Source organism: Brienomyrus brachyistius, chromosome 21 (assembly GCF_023856365.1).
Source record: "Brienomyrus brachyistius isolate T26 chromosome 21, BBRACH_0.4, whole genome shotgun sequence".
Taxonomy (NCBI): Eukaryota; Metazoa; Chordata; class Actinopteri; order Osteoglossiformes; family Mormyridae; genus Brienomyrus; species Brienomyrus brachyistius.
Genome location: NC_064553.1, coordinates 6,472,011 through 6,493,522, shown reverse-complemented (window position 1 = coordinate 6,493,522; position 21,512 = coordinate 6,472,011). Strand labels below are relative to the sequence as shown.

At 42.9% G+C, this 21,512-nt stretch overlaps 1 protein-coding gene across 5 annotated transcripts in view; it reads left to right on the top strand.

The window, feature by feature from the left end:
- The first annotated feature begins 8,933 nt into the window (after positions 1–8,933).
- plppr5a (phospholipid phosphatase related 5a) overlaps positions 8,934–21,512 on the top strand; it is a 36,172-nt gene continuing 23,593 nt past the window's right edge. For 4 of the 5 annotated variants that reach the window (XM_048989959.1, XM_048989958.1, XM_048989956.1 and 1 more), the window contains exons 1-3: positions 8,934–9,866; positions 15,938–16,070; positions 20,756–21,006. In XM_048989959.1, coding sequence (XP_048845916.1) covers positions 9,663–9,866; positions 15,938–16,070; positions 20,756–21,006 — 588 coding nt within the window. In that variant the 5' untranslated portion in view covers positions 8,934–9,662. The remainder of the gene's footprint in view (positions 9,867–15,937; positions 16,071–20,755; positions 21,007–21,512) is intronic. The other variant, XM_048989960.1, reaches the window with a different exon arrangement.

Below are 21,512 nucleotides of genomic sequence, written 5' to 3'. Positions count from 1 at the left end.
GGAGCGCAAAAGGTAAAATACCAGGAGAACTGACGTCAGAAGAGTTAAGCTGTTTCACACGGACATATCGTGTGGGCCCACACGCATCCAATTATGCAAGCACACAGATACTACACAGATATAATTTTACCAAGCATTATACATGTCGCGCAAACGTCCACCGGCGTCTGTGGTGTTTTTTTTTCTCAATGTTGTAGATGTTTTGACGGTGACATCTTGTTATACTAAAAACACGCCAAACACCTGCCTCGTCTTTAGTGCGATTGTAATACTGTGAAGCTGCTATTACCATGATGTTTTCTAATATTACTGGCCCTGTTATTTTAGTTCACACTTTCAGAGGTAAGACGGGCACTAAAACTTGCTGATGCCTCAATTTTTGCCGGTGCTGCCGATGTTAATCTTTAAGTGTGCAAGTGGCCTATACGTGTAAAATAATAAATACTGTAAATGTAAATGTAATGTGTAAAATCAAGGTGAAACCCCACAGATTTGCTCCATCTTGGTCGCATCCCTGAAGGGCTAACCATTCTGGTTTGATACGCAGACCTGCATCTCTGCTGATTATTAACTGGCTCATGGCAGCCACGGTTTCTCCATCTGCATCTGTAGCAGTTTGGACCCCTGGCCCTAAGAGTCCAGCATCTGAAGACTCGAAGGCTTTTTGCAGCCGCCGTCACTGGGGATCCCAGCCTTGCAAACTGTCACCCCCAGATAATAGATGAGAAGGTACCACTTAGTGTCTTATTTGCCCAGCAATGCACAGTGTTTCCCTGAGATGTGCTAGAAAAATGGTGTTGAGTTGTGGGATCATGACCCTTTAGCGTGATTGTGAAATTGGAGGCTGCTGGCTTCTTCAGTATCAGCTACTGTGGCAGCTCGATTCCGTGCCATTTCAGTGGCAAACACCGGAACGCAATGCAAGGCTCCTTACATGCCTCTAAGGCTCCTTACATGCCTCCAAGGCTCCTTACATGCCTCTAAGGCTCCTTACATGCCTCTAAGGCTCCTTACATGCTCCAAAGCTCCTTACATGCCTCTAAGGCTCCCACTCTGAGTGAGGCAAGGAATCTGGCTACTGAAGTATTAGTAGAAGACCTGAACCACCAGGACCCACTTAACCCTTGTTAATTGGGCTCCCTGAGGATACACATTTTGGAAGAACTCCTAACATGAGATTTAATCCTTGTTATCTTCAGACTTGCTCCTCTTGCTCCATGAGTTCTTTCATAAAAACTTTACAAGGGACCTTGTCACTTATTTATAGCCTTGCGCTCCACATTACATAGCCAGTGTTTCCCAATCCGGTCCTCGGGGACCCACACACGGTCCACGTTTTTGCTCCTTCCCAGCTCCCTGCCAGACAGTCCACATTTTTCCTACCTACTGGCAACTGGGAGGGAGCAAAAACGTGAACTGCCTGGAGGTCCCCAAGCACCGGATTAGGAAACACTGACATAGGGGATCCTTCTGAATTGGCTTTCTGACCATTAGAACTTCACACTGCAGAGCATCATCGATCTCAACTTATAGGCTTCTGTTTGCCACAAGTACGGCTGCTACCAAGCTGCTTGTTTTTCTTTTCTTATTCTTCAATTTTGACTGTGAAAACTTTGCATCCCCCCCCCCCAGTTTCCATGGCTGCTTCAGTTACAGCTCCGGGTTTATAACAGGCACACACAAGCTTGCCATTTCTGTGGGAGAGTAGGGTTTTTGCCTTGCTTTGGGTTTTGCCCATGTGGAATAACCCAAAAACGTTACTGCCACAGAAATACGTATAAAAGTCAGGGAATTAGAATGAAATTGACATAATCTCAGTTGACTGTGCTTAAATACAGATGGTGGTAATCAGGCACTGAAGGCGCTGTCCCGGGTGGCATACCAGAAAAAACACGAGTAGTACATTTCACACCTTAAAAAGGAAAACACTAAGCGCTACTGCTTTCGCACAGTAGGTGGTGCTCGTGAGATAGATCCGACTTTGCCGTTTATTCAATCCATAAAATCAACCATATAATTATATAAAATAGAAAAAATTAGGGCAATAACTTCCCACAAAATTTCAAACGATCCCATAGCCACAATAATTAATAATTAAAAAGTTTTGGTGAGGATTAATGATTATCGTAATGATCACCATAATAATTTATCAAATGGTTTCCTGCATAGTCTCTAGGAATGTACTTAAGTTAGATGAGTAGAAAAGGAACGATAATGTCAATATTACTGATGATTTATAAAACAACATCATGGATCAAAATATAACTCTGTCTCAACCTAAGAGATTGTGAGTTCTCCCCCCCCCCCCCCCCAATCTTAGATTGTTCATACCAGCTGGCCAAATACATTTAGTACAGTGTAAAGTATCAAGATGAATGATATCATATAATAATGATATAATGAACACAGACTTGTACCTTGGAGGATGGTGATTCAGCTCTTAAGGCATTTGTACCATTTCTTGTAACATTTTTGATTGGCATAATTTTTTAAGACACTGGTATATTAAAATTAATGCAACTAAGAATACTTTACTATTAAATTTATCTACTATTACATTCCGTGGTTAGCAGTGGGGAAAGGAGAATTTGTGATAAATATCGACGTCCATCCATCCATCCATCTATCCATCCATCCATCCATCCATCCATCCATCCATCCATCCATCCACCCATCCATCCGTCATTTTCCATACCCACTTGTAGAAGACAAGAAATAGAACAGGGCGCCAACTCAGGGTAGGATAAATGTCAACGTAACGTAGCTTAATTTACACACAGGCATATTTGAACTTCTGCTGTCTTACACAATACGGGTCCCATCTTGTGGTTATTATTAAAATTGCAGGCACCACAATAAAACGGTAAAAGGAAAACATGCCTTAAAGTGTGCTTATACTGTACATATGTACACTTTACGGCCAGTCACCTTCCAGCCAGGTATTCAGGACAGAAGCCTGGTCTGGAGACTATCCCAGGCAGTACAGGGCACAACCTGAATGAATGCCAGTCCATCAGAGGGCACAAATTCACACACTCACACATTATATATAATTTTGAGATAATGCCCCTAGCCACACATGAGGAAACCCATGCCACACACACAGGACAGGAGATGCAGCTGAATGAATCAATGTTATGTTATATTTTTATGTAGCCCTTTTCAAGATACATCAAGATACATACAGATTCAAGCGCTTTCACAGAACCGGTAGCGAGTTACTTGAAGTTGTGAAGGAGGTTTGCAAAATCTTCCCTATGCACTAATCAGACATATTGAACTAATTACCCCACGAACCCATTTTTTTCACATCAGATGATAACAGAATCCCGACACCATTACCCTGTTCACCGGCTTTCTTTAAGGAACGTTTCTTAAAGAACTTTTTTATCACTTAAAATTTTATACTTTTCAGCAAAGAATGTTTAAAATACATCAAACTTCGCATTTAATCATTCTGCCTATCTGAAGCGAATGAATGAAAGTTACATTTATATAGCACTTTTCAAGATACCCAAAGTGCTTTTACCATATATACAGAACCAATGGGGAGACACATCAACCACCACCACTGTGTGGCCCCCACCTGGATGAGGTAACAGCAGCAAATCTGTGCCAGTACATTCATCACACAGTAGCCAAGGAGGTGAATGGGCAGGAGAGAATTTACCAATTAGATATAGGGAGTGATTAAGAGGCCAGATCTGATAGGGCCACAGTGGGCAATTTAGCCAGGACATCAGGGTTAGTCTTTGGAAAGACGCCCAGGGGTCTTTTATGACCTCAGATAGTTGGGACCTTAGTTTTACGTCTCATCCAAAAGTTGACATTGTTTTAACAGCACAGTGTCCCCGTCACTGCACTGGGAAACTGGGATCCACACAGACCACTGGATAGGCTCCCCCTGCTGGCCGCACAAACACCTCTTCCACCAGCAACCCACTTTCCTAGTTGGTCTCCCATCCAAGCACAGGTCAGGCCCAAACCTGCTTAGCTTCAGGTGAATTACCTAGACTGAACTGCAGGTCGTATGGTATTAAAAAAATGCTACACTATTATATTAAAATGAATGCAACCAAGAAATTTTTACTTATTAGATTCACACACTACTAAATTCCGTTCTTAGCAATGCGAAAAGATGTGAGGAGAAAGGGCTATTGGCGCTCTATGGTACCATTCTATACCTACAAATGGAGTCATTTGCAACTAAGTAAAACTCAGGCCAGCCCAGGTTAATGCAACAGTCTTACGGAGAGACTGCAAATAGATGTACAGTTTAGGTAAATGGCCTGAGGCAGATTCGCCCTGTAGAACTGAAGATGGGAGGCAGACCCGTCTAGTCAAACACAGAAATTAATTTTTTTGGAGTCCATCTACTGTGTTAGATAAAAAACATGGAGTTTAGACAAGAATGTTATTTTTTCTACTGAACATTGTCCACCAACAGTGGACCTATTATTTCACGTACTGTCCTGAATAGCAGTAATTTACATGCAAATCTATGAACGTTACATGCATTTTAAACATGTAGGTATTTTGCGTGTGAATATGCCTATAAGTGGACCAAAATATTATAGAGCTGTATGACTCATATATATATATATATAATTCAATTTCCTGTTTTTGTAACTATCTCTTCATATGAGAACTTTATGGTCTGGTAGCCATAGAAACCAGCTAAATGAATGTTTATAAAAATACAAATAAGTAATCTTGCAAACTCCTTATCAACAGTAGGTACTAGTGATGGCTGAATGAAACTTCATGGACCATTTTCTGTAGTTTCACCCCACTAGATGGCGATCTTGGGACATAAATTGAGCTCTTTTTTTGAATGGAGATTTCAATCTAGTGGTGTCAGAAAATACAGCAATTGGTTCATGAAATTTCATTTGTCCATCACTAGTAAGTGTCACAATCCTTACCACAATGCACCAGGGGCCATGCATGGTGCGACTACGCCACACTTAACATGCTAACCTGTCATGATCAGGTTATGATGCAATAATGCAAGGAATGCAGCTCTCCAGCTAGCAGAGCTCTATGGGAGATGAGCGTTGCCAATGTCGCCCTGAAGACTCCACCTGAGCTGGCCATCCTGAGGAGAGGAAGTGACATCCAGGAAGTGACAGTAGGGTGCGCTAGAAGGATCAGAATGGCAGGATCAGAATGGTAGGATCAGAATAGCAGGATCAGCATAGCAGGATCAACATAGCAGGATCAGCATAGCAGGATCAGAATAGCAGGATCAGCATAGCAGGATCAGAATAGCAGGATCAGAATAGCAGGATCAGCATAGCAGGATCAGAATAGCAGGATCAGAATAGCAGGATCAGAATAGCAGGATCAGTATAGCAGGATCAGCACAGGTACACGTGTCAAGGGCGCTTCACATTTCCAGGATTATAAGAGCTCAGACTTTTTCGAAGGTTCATTTGGAATGTTTATACTATTTTTCTGAATGTGGACTAAAATTTAAGCAACTTTTTTGTTTGTAGTAATTTAAATTAAAAGTAAATTAAATCAAACTAAGTAAAAGTAAAGTCAATTACAAGTAGGGTTTTGCTTTGTTTTTAAATTGGGGATTTTTGACATATATGAAGAATTTAGTATATCATTTTTAAGAGCTGTCAAATTTTTATTTTTTCTATGGTTTGTTAGTTACAGAATTTCACATGGTAAGATTAAATGCTGCATATTAAGGAATTAGCTGTAGATGCAGTAGGTTGGTTCATATTGTTGTACTTGCACTCAGCATCGTGTCATAAAGCAAGTTATACTTCTAGAGCAGTGTTTCCCAATCCGGTCCTTGAGCACTCACAGACAGTCCACGTTTTTGCTCCCTCCCAGCTCCCTACCAAGGAAGCATAAATGTGAACTGTCTGGAAGGGAGTTCCAAAGGAGCAAAAACATGGACAAGTAGTCTAGAGCCGTGTTCTAGAGCAGTGTTTCCCTACCCAGGCCTCAGGGAATCCCGGACAGTCCATGTTTTTGCTTCCTCTCAGCTCCCAACGCAGCTGTACCAGGTATTCAGTGTTCCTGATTGGCTGGGAGCTGGGAGGGAGCAAAAACATGGACTGTCTGGGATTCTCCGAGGCCTGAGTTGGGAAACAATGTTCTATAGAGCACGGATTCTAAGTGGTGTCGGGTTAGGTGGCTGGAAATCCTAGGCACTGATTGGAATCAGGTGCACGTTAAGTGTTTAAAATGAAGTGTGCTTGAGCTGTGGGGGGGGGGGTCACATGCTCCCTCTTAGAGCAGGCACCTTCTGCGAGGACGTGGCTGCAGCAGATGGTGGTGTTATGTATTTGGGCCAAAGCACACAGCTCAGTTTGTATTGTGTTTGCGTGTGCATTTGGCTGGTGATTAAAGATTAAATCTGTTTGTTGGTGGCAGGTAATCCTCATTGTGTACAGGGAATACTGGATGTTTTCTGGGTGGTTTGCTGTTTGATAGGTTATTCGGTGCTTCCTACATATGAAAGCTCCACGCTGTATAAGTAGCGTTTAGAATTATGTTTTTGGAGACTCGATATACATATATGCAAATAGCGCCGCAACTTTTCTAATAAGTCAGAATCCAATGAGATGCTACACTTGTTTTCTGCCAGAATGAAACAGTCTATTATATCAGTGTGCTTGTGCACAGTGTGCTTTGTTTATTCTTTCGTGTCGCTGTGGTGTCACTCAAAGGGTGGAGTGCTTTCTTAGAACTTGAACTTTGCGTGGGTGGCTGGTTTTACGTCTTGGATTCGCTGCTCAGGAGTCCTGTGGGACTGAGGACCTGCTCAATGCAGGCCAAGAAATAGGCCCGCAGGCCTTTGTGATGGCAGAAGCTCTCCCAGGCTTACAGATTCCCGGTGAATGAGGCCACTTGGACCTTCAAGCTCCCCTATGGCAAGAAAACATGTCCCCCCCTTATGGCCAAGATGCGGCCAAGCCTCAATGCTCTCAGGAACCTCACACCAGAAATCCCACAAGTACCATGGCGATGCCTTTCTATTCTACCCACCTTTGGATTCAGTCAGTATTAACCAGACATGTTACTCTATGCTCTCCCAAAACACAAAATATGAAATCCCTGGATGTTTTATGAATTTTATGGCTACTATTCATGAAAAAAAATATATAAAACCACAAGAAAGTCATAATAATTCGAGAATAAAACCATAAAGTTACGAGATAAAGTTATAGACCTACATCTTACCATTTGTGGTATAATATGCAATGTTTTTTGGCCATATTTTTTAAATTTTTATTTTTTCACTAGGTGGCGCAGTTGCGTGCAATAGACGGGGCCGCTTCATTTTTTACTGTCCTGCTAAAGGAAGCTGTCGAGAATGCCGGGTCATTTGTTACTGTAGTATGATGATTATAAGTTACTATGGGTTACACGTTGATGGCGAACTTTAAGAAAACACATATTGGGTTTTAATCACTAAAACCTATTGTCATATACTGTATATAGGAAGCTTAATATAGAAATATAAAAGTACTGATGGTTTGAATCATACAGTACAAGGCGTATTATCTTGAGCTTGTCTTAATTTTGGTTATTGACGGTTCATGTATGGAGGTTAATAGTAAGCATATGGATGTATAATAATTGGTGTTTGGAGATACGTATTGTAACTGAAATATATAAACAATGTTCCACTGCAAATAAAAACACTTACTTCACGTTATAGCTTTATATGCGGACCAAAATATTAAACTACATTAGTGTTTAGTACCGCTGCTTCTGGATAACACGTGCCGATCAACCTTTAATGGAGATGGTCGTTTAAGTGGTAATAGTGGGCGAAGGGTTTGCTATGCGCCTGATGCGCATGCGTTATTGAAATCCTACAGCACATAATCTGCTGAGTATATTATTGGTCTGGATTTCATGGCGGCAAAAAAACTCATTCAGGATGGACCATTTCTCTGAACTTACCTACACTTATGCAAAACGTGAGATGTACGCAAATACATAGTGGAAATCTTTCCCTAATCTTTCTGCTACGTTATTTTCAGTCCTTCTTCAATCACAGCTCTTGACTTGTAAATACATTTAAACGTCATTAATAATGCAGAAAAAAAGTTTTTCCATGGCTTTGTCCTATTTACCCTTGAGTGTACGTCTTATTAAAAACGAACCTTTTTATATCACCAAATCAACATGAAAAACAGATTTATTCATGTCAAATGTAGGTGTTGCGCATTGGTACGGCTATCAAACACTGCAACTTTAGACTTTTTTCCAGTGTAGCAGTCCATTACATGCCGCTGATTTATTGGAGCTGGATATATGATTGAAACTCAGCCAAACCTGTATGTTGTTAATGGAGACATGCGATGTTAACTACTCGGTGATAAGATGTATAGAATCTAAGCTTGCCCATTCAGTAAAACTGTTTCTCTACATTATTTGGCAGAGTCTTTTAATTAGTGCGCTGCCCTAATCATGTGCCTAACTGTTAAATGTCAGAGCTGTCAAGTATTTGCGTTAAGTCTTCCTCAAGGGCGGACTAGTATTGTGCTCAGAGATGTAATTATGTGCACCAATCTTGTTCTGAGCTGTCATTTTTGTGGCCTTTCTGTTAACTTTAATAGTTCTGGCCATTTTCCTATAGCCTCTGTCATAAACAAGGTGTTTTGGCCACTGAACTGCCATCGACTGGACGTTTGCTCATCACATAATTCTCTGTAAATTACAGAAACTGTAGCGCATGAAAATCCCAGAACAGTTTTTCCCTCTGGAAGGATAGAACCATCATCGTTGAAACTGCTTAGGTCAGACGTCTTGGTCGTTGTAATGCTTAGTCAAACAGTAAGTGAACCCCCTGACCCTGTCTGTGTGCTGTATGTATCCGGTTACAGACACGTGATTTGCTGTTATGAAAACCAGCCTGTTCGCAAGAGCAAGCGATTGTAAGGGGAGGAACTGGGATGATTTCAGGAGCCCCTGAGTGACAGGGGCCCTAAAAAATTGGAACATAATTGGATTGGTCTGCGTGGGGGGGCCATCATGGGGTCCAAAATCCCTATCAGCACCCGGATTGTAACTAATACACTGGCCACTCAGTGTAATTTTAACAAAATCAACAGCGTCTCACCGTTTCCCCGCCTTTATCACAAAAGAAATCATCAAAGAAACTGTCAGTGACGTTGCACTTTCGGAAAAGATGCCCAAAAGCTCTTACTTTGAGTCGGAGAAAAATTGACCTTTTGAAACTTGGGTTATGTAATAAGGGTTAAGCGTAACGCAGTCTTGGAAGTGTGTGTGTGTGTGTGTGTGTGTGTGTGGAGGGGGGGGAGTCCTAACGCAGTGCAGCTGATGTTGCTGCATAATATATATACATATACATCACTCTTAAATCGCCGAGACTCGCTTGAGGAGTGCAAATGGTTGAAAGGACTAGCTGCATCAATCAGCAATGCTCGCACTGAACATCCCAGCAGGCACAGTGTGCACTGATGCTCCAGCCCAACGTGCGTTGCCGTGACCGGTAGCGGCGCGCGTTTCGATATTTCATGGATTATCTCTTTCAACGTGTGATCGATGCAGAAGAGGCGCTGTGCTGAACCAAGAAATGCCCCGGTCGCATTAGGGTTGCAAGAGACGAAGAGAGTCGGGCTCTTCTGCTGACAGTGGATCAAGTTGATTTATTTTGGTCGACAATGCTTTATTTTCAGATAGTCATAATGGCTGGGACTATCATGCTGGCGTACTACTTCGAGTACACAGACACTTTCAACGTGCACGTACAGGGATTTTTCTGCTATGACAACGCTTACACAAAACCGTACCTCGGACCGGAGGAGTTGAGCGCTATTCCCCCGGCTATCCTGTACACTGTGGTCGCCGGAGTTCCCGCACTGGTCGTGAGTTGTCATTTTTATATATGAACAGACTGTATAACAGCTTCCAGTTAATGACATATTTGCCGATGACTAATAGTCCTAAAGTGTGCTTAATCGCTTCATCGTTTAAGATAAAGATATTTGGTCTTTCTGTAGTGGTACTGATTTTTGTTTCTCTTTTAATACTCTTAAGGCAGTCGTAATGATCCATTATACATTAACGTGTAATTAGATCATCTTACAGAACTTTCTATGTTGAAGGCTTCTCGGTCCTCCAAATATTCATCTCTTGTTCACATCTCCGACACGTAAAGCATTGCCATTTCTATATATCTCACTTTCTATATAGGTAATTTACCAGAACTTAAACTAGCCCGACCTGATATTGCCGTAATGACTGATCTCGTGAGGGCTTCAGGAAGTTTAAACGACAATCACTCATCTACATATAGCGCCCTTGAGGATTAATTAGCCTAATGTTCCGTTTGTGTTCTTCTTAATTAATTTGTATATTTAGCTTTGTGGCAAACATTTGCCTGCGATTAATTTTATTTTGATTTGCCGATCCTTTGGGCTTTTAATTAGTTCTGAAGAGAGAATCTGGTCTTTTGATTGATAACGCCACATAATTCATTTACCCAAACGGCAATATCTTAAATAGAGGAGGGGGTTCTTTATGTAGGCTTGTAGTTAAAGTTGAGATTCAGAGAAAAGCTGAGTGTGAGCTCATCTGAGATGATTTTTCTTCCTGCCCTGTACGCCCTGCGTGGAAACTTGAGGTATTTATAGTGACTACAGCTGTGTCTCTATGACTGTTAATCAATAGATGTTAGTATATCTGGTAAGCGGAAGGTGTACGTAGTTAGCTGGAGACAAAAATCCAAGGGTGATTAGGAAGTTATAGGAAAGGAAATTAAACTAATCCGGGAGCAGCTTTCTTACACATGAAATGATTTATTGACTAAGTAGAATGGGTAAGCTGGGTGTGATACGGTAAGATATGATAAGAATGAAAGTGAACCTTGCTAAGTGCATAATTTACAGTTCCTTACTCCACGGTGAGACTTGCTCTACTGGAACAATTGAAAATGATCTAATAGATGGACTCTTCCCATATATATATATTTTTTATTAAGACTTGATTATCAGAGTCCTTATTCACCTTGGTTAAGGTGAGCCAGTTGTCCAGAGTAGCCCGTACCCTCTCCTTTCGTAGACAGGCTCCATCGCTGAAAAGGGCCTTTAGCGGGAAACGGACACATGTCCTCGGGCATCAGAAGTACGCCCCTGGGGACAGCCTGACAGTTCCCCACGTCCTGCGGGACGAAATGCACCGGCAGACCGACAGCTTCCGGTCGCTGGTGGCTTGAATGCGAAGCGTGAGCCGGGAAGCGGTCATACGTATTCAGCGCACGTACCTTCCACGTCTGTACCGGGCGAGAATTAGTGATGAGCATCGGGATCGGTGGATCAAAGTATATACAACAGCCTCTGTCTCACAGCTACTGTATCAGCCAGCGATCCGCAGCCCCTCTTTCCAAAAGATTGTAAGATCTCACTTGCAAGTCCTCAGCCATCGGGAAAAATATGTGTTCCTGTTATTGTACCTCCAAGGTTATCATAACTCGGCCGAATGTCATCTTTGACTTTTTTGAACCGTTAAAAAATATTATTTAACCAGTCTCCTCAGAATTTTTGTCTTTTATCTTGTGTTTTGGAGGCTGGATCTGATACGTTCTTGATACAGTTTTATTTTAAAACCTTTCGTGTTTTTAAAATTTCTTTGTCGGTCACGGGAAAAGCTGATGTACATTCACATTTTATCCCATATTGCTTAATTGAATCCTCGATTAGTCAGCATCTCCCTAAGGGATTCAGTGAATATGTCTGTGCATTTTGAAGGGGAGCAAGTGCCAAGAACACTGACAGAAGTTCAAGAGTTTCTTAGTGCCATAATTCTTGCAGCAAGCTAGTATGTGGCACCCTAAAACGAAAGAGCAGCAGGAGGGGGAGCTTTACAGAAGTAACTTCACTATCTTTAAGGCAGCAGCCCACACTGACTTGGGATGAAAAGCTATCACCTTTTGCAATATGAAATTGGACCGCAACTGACCAGATCCATCAAAGGCTCTTAATGACAATGTACAGAACTGCAATACAGAAGAAATACTGTACATTGTACTGCATTTCCTTAGGAGACGTACCACAGAACTAAGGAGTCGCCTGTTCTGTTATTTGAAGGAACCTTGAAGTTTTTTGACCATGTCTTGGGGGATTTGAAGTTTCTTGGTCGTTTAAAGCACATTAAGGACTTTCAGATGGAGCTCAAGCTGCAGTTCTCAGTATCTCTAGATCCCTGAATTCCTTTCCTGACTGGGCTTGTGCGTTTGTCAGGGGCGGGAGGGGGGGGGGGGATACTATATGGTTAAGATGTGTACACCCCTCCCACACCCCCAACGAGGAAACTGCCAACAGTAGGACATGCATTATAAGTTTAACCCCTTTATTACTCAGTGAATAGGCCGAGGCCTATGTCGATCACAGTCTGTGCATAGGCTATTGAAAATAGGCTACAGGGTGTTTTCATTTTGCAAGAAAGCTAACTGTGATTTTGAACTAATCCAGCAGCACAAGCCCTTGAATGGAATAATAAGGGGTTTGATTTATGAAATTGAGAAGTTTTCCATCTGGGCAGTAAGACTGAAGTTTAACATGAGTAAGATGGCGGTATGCAGGTGGCGTAGGCCCATATTAACCAAGTGAGCAGTTTTAGCAATGGTAGGCTTTAATGGAGAGTTGCCATGAATGGAGATTTGCTGTCAGGCTCATTAATTTGCGGCTGCGTCGGCAGCGGAGAGGAGGCGACTCGCATCCAAGAGCGGCATGCTGAGCCGTCCTCCGTCAGGGTTATGGCAGCTGACATTTATGGGGCAGGGCGGCGTGACTGCTATTCTTAGTGCACGATGCTCTTTGGTCTTCCGGGTTCTTTTGCCCTCAAGTGAAACGTGAATAATCGCAGATATGTCTCTTTCCATCGGTCGTAATTTTGCAGATGTTGGAGAGCGGAGACTTGTTGTTTTTAACTATCCTTCGCCAGTGTCCTCGATATGCATTGTACTATATGAAAATTAAGGGCTTATTAAAATTTGGCTAAAGAAAAAAAACAATGAAACAAAAAAGACCCATAATTTCGAAAATATAATGACAAATTTACACAGCCAAAAATGACAGTATATCTTGCACAAACATTTCATACAGTTTTTAACATTTCGCGTAGAAAATATTCTTTTACAATTGCATTATCCCACTGGATTCGTTCGTTGTAATTCGTCGATAGTGCAGATTTATTTAAATTCATTTAATAAAAGAGTTGGACAAAAACTCGCCTCATTTTGTTCTCTGCGTCTGAGAACAACTCATGGAAAATGTAGTGCTTTTATTTGTAGTGATCTTGTGGAAGAATCAGCATAAATTAATTTTAATGCTGCAATTTTAAAAGGACAACATATATAATCAGAGCACAGCCAGACTGTTGCGTTAAGGAAGATTTATTTGTTTATTTAATTGTATTCATTCATAGCATACAACAGTACAATGTACTTGAATGTGTTTTTCTATCCATAACAGGGCTGCAAAAAAAATGATTATTTTGATAGTCGATTAATCATGTGATCAAATGATCAACTAGGCCAATCGATTTGTTGGGCCAAAAGTCAGGTTTGATAGAAAAGTGCAAATGCTTAAAAAATGCTGAGGTTTTTTTTTAAAATAACAGTACTAAAATAAACTTTACAAATTATAAAGAATCTGTATTTAAAGTGACAGTTTTATAAAAAACAAACATCCACTGTCTCCACCATATTTAGTTCCCTCGCTCTTTCAATGTCTCTTGCGTACATGCATTCGTTTCCTTTCGCGATTTTCGCTCGGTTTTGTCTGGTTTGGCGCCTCATACTCCTGAGTCCATGAATAAATGTAGCATGTACATATGATACTGCGCTCTGTGCGGACCCCGCACGCAAAAAGTGACGAATGAATTAATCTTAACACACCAGAGTTAACGTTGTTAGGCAATGATGCCATTATACGCTATGTACGCTGCAAAGGGCAAAAATGTAAAAAAAATCGACAAAAAAATGGTCAGCTATTTTTATTGCCGATTATTATCGGCGTCATCGATTACGATCGTTATCCTTGCAGCAGCCTCAATAACTAATCTCATGCAATTATATCATGGTTTCAGGGAGCGTTAGTTCGTGTGACACATTGTACCACGTGGACACCTGTGCGTTTTGTGTGTGTGTTCACTGGATCACACACCCCACACAGGTGAACCTGCATTAAATACAGGGTCACTGTGATCTATGGTATCATTAGGCTCCACAATATGTGTCTAGAATGAATATGAGCTTGAAATAATGAAAATATCTTTGTAGACTGTTCTGGGGTTCAGTGAAATCAAGGACCCATGAAATGAACGGGTCCTTAATTTCTCTTTGAGACATTTAGCATGTATGAAAATCAATGCATAGAAACCATAATGTATAGGTCTTTTAAGTTAAAACAGCCAAACCGTAGAGAAGTTTTGCATAACTGTTTTGGATAATGACACATGTTAAATACAATTTATGCTGCTTCAGTATATACCGGATTACCATTTTGCAAGTAGCTTAAAACCAGATGTGCAAGGTATGGACTACAGTGTCCCTAGAGGAAAAACATATGAATGGGGAGGGTGACAGGAGAATATGGAGAATGTTATCGGAATGGAGATTTTGTGTTGGGTGAAAGGGCAGAGAAACGATGAAATATGAAGAGCAGCCCAGTCTATTCAGTTGTACTCTTTTCAGCAAGGAAAGTGTCCCTCTCATGATACACACTGTGGGCCAATAGAGATGTTTCCTTTTTTTTAAAAGAGGGCTAAACCAATCTCCTTCTACAATACAAGAAGAAGACGGACAGCAGTAAAAGTAGATCCGGACAATGTAAAATAGACCTCTGGGTCAAGAAAAACAATTATTTTCTATCTAAAAGATCAATTATTTCCTAGTAGTATTTTATTCATTCTACTCTGATAATACTCTTGCACATTTTTTTTTTTTTTTTAATTTTTTTTCATTCTGTTATATATTAGATTGCCTTTTTCAACGAATATATAGTCTATTCAAGGTGAAGGATCTGTAAAGAGGTAGAAGAATACTTCAGTAACCTAATCTACTCTCCTAAGGAGGCCATGTCGCCAGACTGGAACCAGGAAGGAATTTTCTGCTCTGAAATTGATGAAGTCTGACGTTGGGATGACAGGCGAGAGAGACTGAAGAACAGCGGATTGCTTTGATATTGTTTTGTACAAGAACTTTGAGGTGACAGAGGCTTTAGGCAGATTAGATTCTTAAAGCAGAAGGTCATAAGTGAGGGAAGATGCATGAATATTTTTGATCCGGAAAAAGTCACAGCAATACCACCTCTTTTGGTTTCTGTGCAATAACAGCTATGAGAAGGCGGCTTTGGAAAAATGGTTCAGAGCTGTGAACTTCCTAGTGAGTTAGGATCACACAAACTTGCCTGCTTTCTGGACAGATGCACTTTTTGTATGATCCAGCGGTTCTTCAGCGGAGGCACCTGCCATTACTGAGAATGGAGAGATTATTATGATGCTATATAAGGAGACTGTAGGTGGAAAATCTGTCAATTTGAATGGGATCTCTGACGCCGTACCTCCTTAGTGGAAGTGGTTCAGTTAAATTTCGTGTAACCGTTAGTCGAAACTCCAGCATGTAAAGGCTGCTCTGTGGATGTAGTTTAAAACAAATGTAATGTAGACCATGTAGAACATGGTTTCCATGTGCTTTAAAGTCATATTATCTTTGCGGCATTAGCTTTGTCAAATATTGTTACTGTCACGACTGACCCTGTTAACATGCCATTTTATTTTGGTTAAATAGTGAAACAGGAAGCATTACATGTTGTCTTAGCAATTACACTGCACTACACTTTCAGATTGACAAATACATCTCGTATCTACTGGAAAGGAGCTGGAAATATGGCCTATTGAAAATATTTATGTAGGACTTTTCTTTTCTTTTCTTTAGATATCGGCTACAGAGTCTGTGTTCTTCTTGCTCCAGTACGTTTCCGAAGACGTGGACAACCGAGAGAAGATTACCGTGATGGGAGACTGCTGTTACCTCAACCCGCTGGTACGGAGGACCTTCCGCTTCCTGGGTACGTCTCTGGGTCGTCCTCCGTGTCGTTTCCTGGTGACTGTCGTGCGTCAGGGTCGTTTGCGGAGGTGACTCAGGCTGCAGTAGGTTCCCGGAAACTGCGCCCTGCTTGTTTTTAGTCTGGCTCCTGTCACAAAAGCCAAGTTCCCAGACTGTTACGTTTGAGAATCTTGCAGCCTTAAATTGGAAAACCTTTTTCAAGGACAAGAAGGCATTTGTTAGTTCTGTTAACTAGTATATTTCACCCCTGCGATATTTGTTCCTATGATATAAGCCTCCAAATAGACCAGCATAAAAAAGCAGCCTCATGTTTTTCAAAGACCTGACTGGATTTGGTACCATGCTGATGCTACCTCGTGTTTTACACGGCCCCTTTAAGTCTGGGCTGCAGTCAAAGATCATCACGTCTTTTGAAATAGTTGCTACTCCTGTTTGGTCTCAGATAAATGCAGCTATATGCGAAAGGACTTGTGTGTTGAGATAAACATTAGCTGGAGATGCGCTGGGTCTTAGTTCAGTGGTTCCACTAAACACACGAGCTTGAATCCCCCCATCTTTCCATCTCCATGTGATCCCCGCTGAGGAGCAGAGTTATATCCAATCTGTATGCTGCACCTTCAGAATTCGTGAACCTTCGTTGCACCTGCAGCCAATTGTTCCCAGCATTACTGCGCTCTTGAGTTCTTTGAATTCTTCTGAATCCACATTAATCCAGAGACTCTAAGTGACGTGTGTGATTTTCCTCCATGTTGCCCCCATGAAAAATGACGAAGTGGTGTTTAAAGGAGGCGCTGAAACCGCAGAACCCAGAAGATACAAGAGACCCGGGCTTTATTAAAGTAATCTGGAAAACAGAAGTGGAATTGGCAGGCTAGGCTCGTGGTAGGCGTCAGTGGTCTGCAGAGATTGGCAGCAGGCAGATTCAGTCCTGATAGATCACGAGGAACAGCGCGTGTGAACACGAGGAGGCTCCGAGGCGATCGGGGACTTTGGACTGGAGGAGATGAGCCAGAACCGGGCGAGATGGAGGACAATAGCGAGCCGTTCAGTAAGTTACATGGGAACGACAATACCTCACATCGAGTGCCAGGGTGTGCTGACTTTTAACTTGAGCGCTACATGCGTATCTGATTAATGCAAACTGAGTGCTTGTTTGACCATGGGGCGTGACATCAGGGATGTGAACCAGGTTCGAATCAGGAGATCCATTAGCCTACTTTCCATGACACTCATACAGATAGCCAAGGTTTTATGGGGATATTAATAAAGGTGATGATAGGATAATCTCTTTGCTAATACACCACAAAACGCTATCTGATAAACAAAATGATAGAGATATGATGCATTAGTCTCCATTACATCCCGACCTTTAGATGGATGAATGACTATAATCTGATGCAAAGCTATCAAAACAGCCCAGGTGGTCTCACAGGGAACGTTCTGGTAAAAATGGCTTTAGGGTCTTTTCGGCCTGTTATACATGTCAAACTAAGTGGGCAAAGTTTCACTATAGCCATTGGAAGCAGTCTCGCCGAATTCCGTCGTCATCAACCCAATTCAGATTTTTTGCAATAGCTGTGGCAAGAATTATGTGCACTTTGCCGGCTGAATGCAGTTGCTCTCGAGGTTCTGTTTCAAATGGACCTCTGTAAGGAACAAATGGGCCGACCCACTGCGCCCCAACTGGACAGCAATCAGAAGAATTGCGGCGGGATGGCGGAGCAGCCGCATTTCTCACCAGAAAGGTTCAATGTCGCATTTTTGCTCGTTTCTGCAGGGATCCTAATCACTCGAATGAAAGCCGCCTGTTTAATGCAAAGCAGATAATGTGAATTTTCCTGTCTGGTTCTTCATGCAAAAAAGCAGAACTTTTTTTAAAACTGTAAATGTTAAAATGCTTTTTATACCTCTATATGCTTATCCAGTTCAGGGTGACTGGGGCGTATCCCAGTGCATAGGGAGTGACGGCCAGTTTTGTTTCGCGAGCTTGTGTTGTAAGCTGTTGTTTGGATTGGGAGTAAGGTGTAGAATTTGTCGTTGTGTGTTTGTTTTCTCTGCACTTAGGTAAGTTAGCTTTGGGTTGCGTTCGGAAGCTGGGTTTTGTTTATTGTTTTCGTTATAGTCGATCCTGAGTCCTTTTGCACTGGGCTTATTTGTTCTCTGTCCGTGGCATGTCAATAAAAATAGGGGTATTTTTATATTTTTCTATGTCCACGTGTGCTCCCTTGTCCATCACACCTTCCCTTACTCCACGTCTGCTTTCCCTTCTACTCTGTTCGCCCCAACCCTAGACTGGGGCTCGTAACAACAGCTGCTGGTTGTGTAATATTAATTTGTGCGTGCGCATACCTAGATGTGCCTGGTAGAGGGAGGTGCCCGTATATTGGAGGTCCGGATAAGGGAGGTTTGACTGTATTTAGCAATGCATGGAGGCATATTCTATAGAAATATTTACAGTTTTATTTATTTGGCAGCTGCTTTTGACCGAAGCGTCGTACACTTCAGAAAGCAGAGTGCCTCAATCCCTGGAGCGGTTGGGGGTTGAGGGCCTCGCTCAAGGGCCCAGTGGTAAAATGACTCTGCTGATCCTGGGATTTGAACCAGAGATCTGATCACACAGTGTGTGCTTTGGTGGAGAAAAGTGTTATTTCTTTTGTGTTTATTGACACATTGAATCCACGAGACTATTGTTCATGTGTCCTTTACAAAGAAGCCATTTTGGTTCTTTAAACTGTCCTCCCAGGTGTAAAGGCAGTGTGCTCCCACTGTCATCAGTCTTAGTCCTGCTCTCAGTGTGTGCAGCTCTCCGAACTGCTACTGATACCACACAGAGGAACTGCAACTAAAATCCCCAAAGATACCATGTGAGTTTCAGGTTGGAAATTTCGGTGAATTGTCTCCAGTGAAATATAGCCGTGTTCAGCTGGCCATTGTTTCGTTTGGGGGGGGTTGGCCAGGAGACAGGAGACGGTTTGGTGGGACGCATTCTCCTGAGCAGAAAACAAACCACTGTGGCGTTTATGTGTCGCCGTCCCCGCAAATGATCAATGTTGCAGGTCATGCTGAAGTAAACAGGTAGCAAAGTCGTCCATCTTTCCTAACCGGGGTCACTGAGAGTGTGGGGGCTGTGCCAGGAAGTACAGGGGATATCCTGGATGGGAGGACCGTCCGTCACACAGCCCCTGCTGTACCCACCCACCAGCATGGAGGGAAGCTGAGGCGTGAGGAGTAAGCACTCATTAGCAGAGGCAGAACATGCAGAACCGACACACACATAGACGCCTTAGGAATCATACGCACAACTCAAGAACCGTGAGGCTACCTGTCAACCCAGAACCACTGTGGTGGCTCGGTGGTCAGTGCAACACCCCCGTAAATGTACGTCGTAAGCTCGTATTTAATTCTTGTATTTGAGTCTTGTATTTGAGTCTTGTATATGAGTCTTACTTCAGCAGAAGTTGAATACGTCTGCTCGAGATTTCCGTGAGAGTTTAGGGATTTCGATTTCTTCCAGCACGCTAGGAGCATTGGCTGAGTGTCCCGATACAAGCTTCCATAGCTAATTTGCTCTCTGTGTCTGAGAGGTAGTCTGCAGTCCTTAGGCATCTTTTCTGCCTTGATAAGAGGGTGGTGTGTGGCTTTATGGGTTAGGAAGCTGTGCCCATGTTCACAAGGTCATCAGTTGAGTCCTCGGGCCAGCAGAATAATCATATGAATGTTACCCTAGTGGGGCGGCATGGTGGTGCAGTGGTTAGCACTGTTGCCTCACACCTCTGGGACCCGGGTTCGAGTCTCTGCCTGGGTCGCATGTGTGCGGAGTTTGCATGTTCTCCCCATGTCGTCGTGGGGTTTCCTCCGGATACTCCGGTTTCCCCCTACAGTCCAAAAACATGCTGAGGCTAATTGGAGTTGCTAAATTGCCTATAGGTGTGCGTGTGTGAGTGAATGGTGTGTGAGTGTGCCCTGCGATGGGCTGGCCCAGTAGGGTAAGCGGTTTGGAAAATGGATGGATGGATGTTACCCTAGTCTTTCTCACTCCAGCCCTCAGAGACCTCCAGACAGCCCAGGTTTTTGCTCCCTACCAGCTCCCAGCACAGCAAGTTTTTGGGGTGTGTCGGAAGTTGCTTACTTGTTCGCTGTGTAGTAGGCACAATATAGTATGTGACATGAGCCATACAGTATGTCAGAATCCTCAGTATGGGTGAGGAAAACCCACAAGGTCTCTGGAGCAGAGGAAGTGCAGTCTCTGTACAAATTTAAGTAGAAAACGGCTTTTAACTTTTGCAAAAGTAATGTAGCGTCATTGGGAAACATCTGGGTCAGGCAACACGCAGTGTGTTCAAATGCATGTGTATTGTCATACGGTCGAGTAGTAGGCTTCTGACGAAATTCAGTATGCACTGTGTAAGCATGCAATTTTGGGCACACCCTTGTTGCTCTTGATTGCTTGAATGTTTGGGTCAGGTGTGCTGAAAGGGAGTAAAAATGTGGCCTGTCTGCGAGGACTGGGTTGCGAAACACTCTAATCTCAATAAAAGGTTGCCCCTATGCTCTGACTCCATGCTTTGCTCTTATCCGTATGTGTGTGTCTGTGTTTCTCATGGGGGAAGAGGTGGGATATGTGGAAATTCTGGTGTATCTTCCCAAACGGCAGCTGTAAGTATCCTCCGATCCTGTTCTCCGCAGGCGTCTACGCGTTCGGCCTCTTCGCCACCGACATCTTCGTCAACGCCGGCCAGGTGGTGACGGGCAACCTGGCGCCTCACTTCCTCACCGTGTGCAAGCCCAACTACACGGCCCTCGGCTGCCAGCAGGCGGCGCTCTTCATCAGCCAGCAGGGGGCGTGTACAGGCAACGAGGAGGATGTGCTGCACGCCCGCAAGTCCTTCCCCTCCAAGGAGGCGGCCCTCAGCGTCTACGCCGCCCTGTACGTCTCGGTGGGTGGACTTTTTGGCCTGCATTGCCATTCTAAGTCTCAAGGACACAGGGGCGGGGCCAAAGGGGCACTGAGCTCCAGCTGAAAGCTGATTGGCCCATGGAGTACCGCATTCCTTGTCACTCACGGATTCAAAACATATCATTGGTTAATCATAAGGCTGCCCGCCCCGTATGAATTATGCCCTCCCCCCCCACATTAAATACTAGAATCACTGCAATATGGATGGAACTTAAGCAATCTCTACTAAGGGGTTGATCTTCAGACATATTGAGTCCTCATTTTGAGACAAATGGTTATCGATACAGGCTCAAATCATTTTTCCGAGTTAAGTTGAGCCTCTATCGTTGCAGATTATCCAAGTCTGTCGCAGGCGGTTAGTTGTACTCTGTACAATGTGCGATAATGGTTGCATGGTTGCTAACTTCCAGGGTTTTCCAGGGAACATAAGTACAGATATAAGTGAAGCTTAAAGATTGTGCTTGTGTTACTGTCTTTGCATAGACG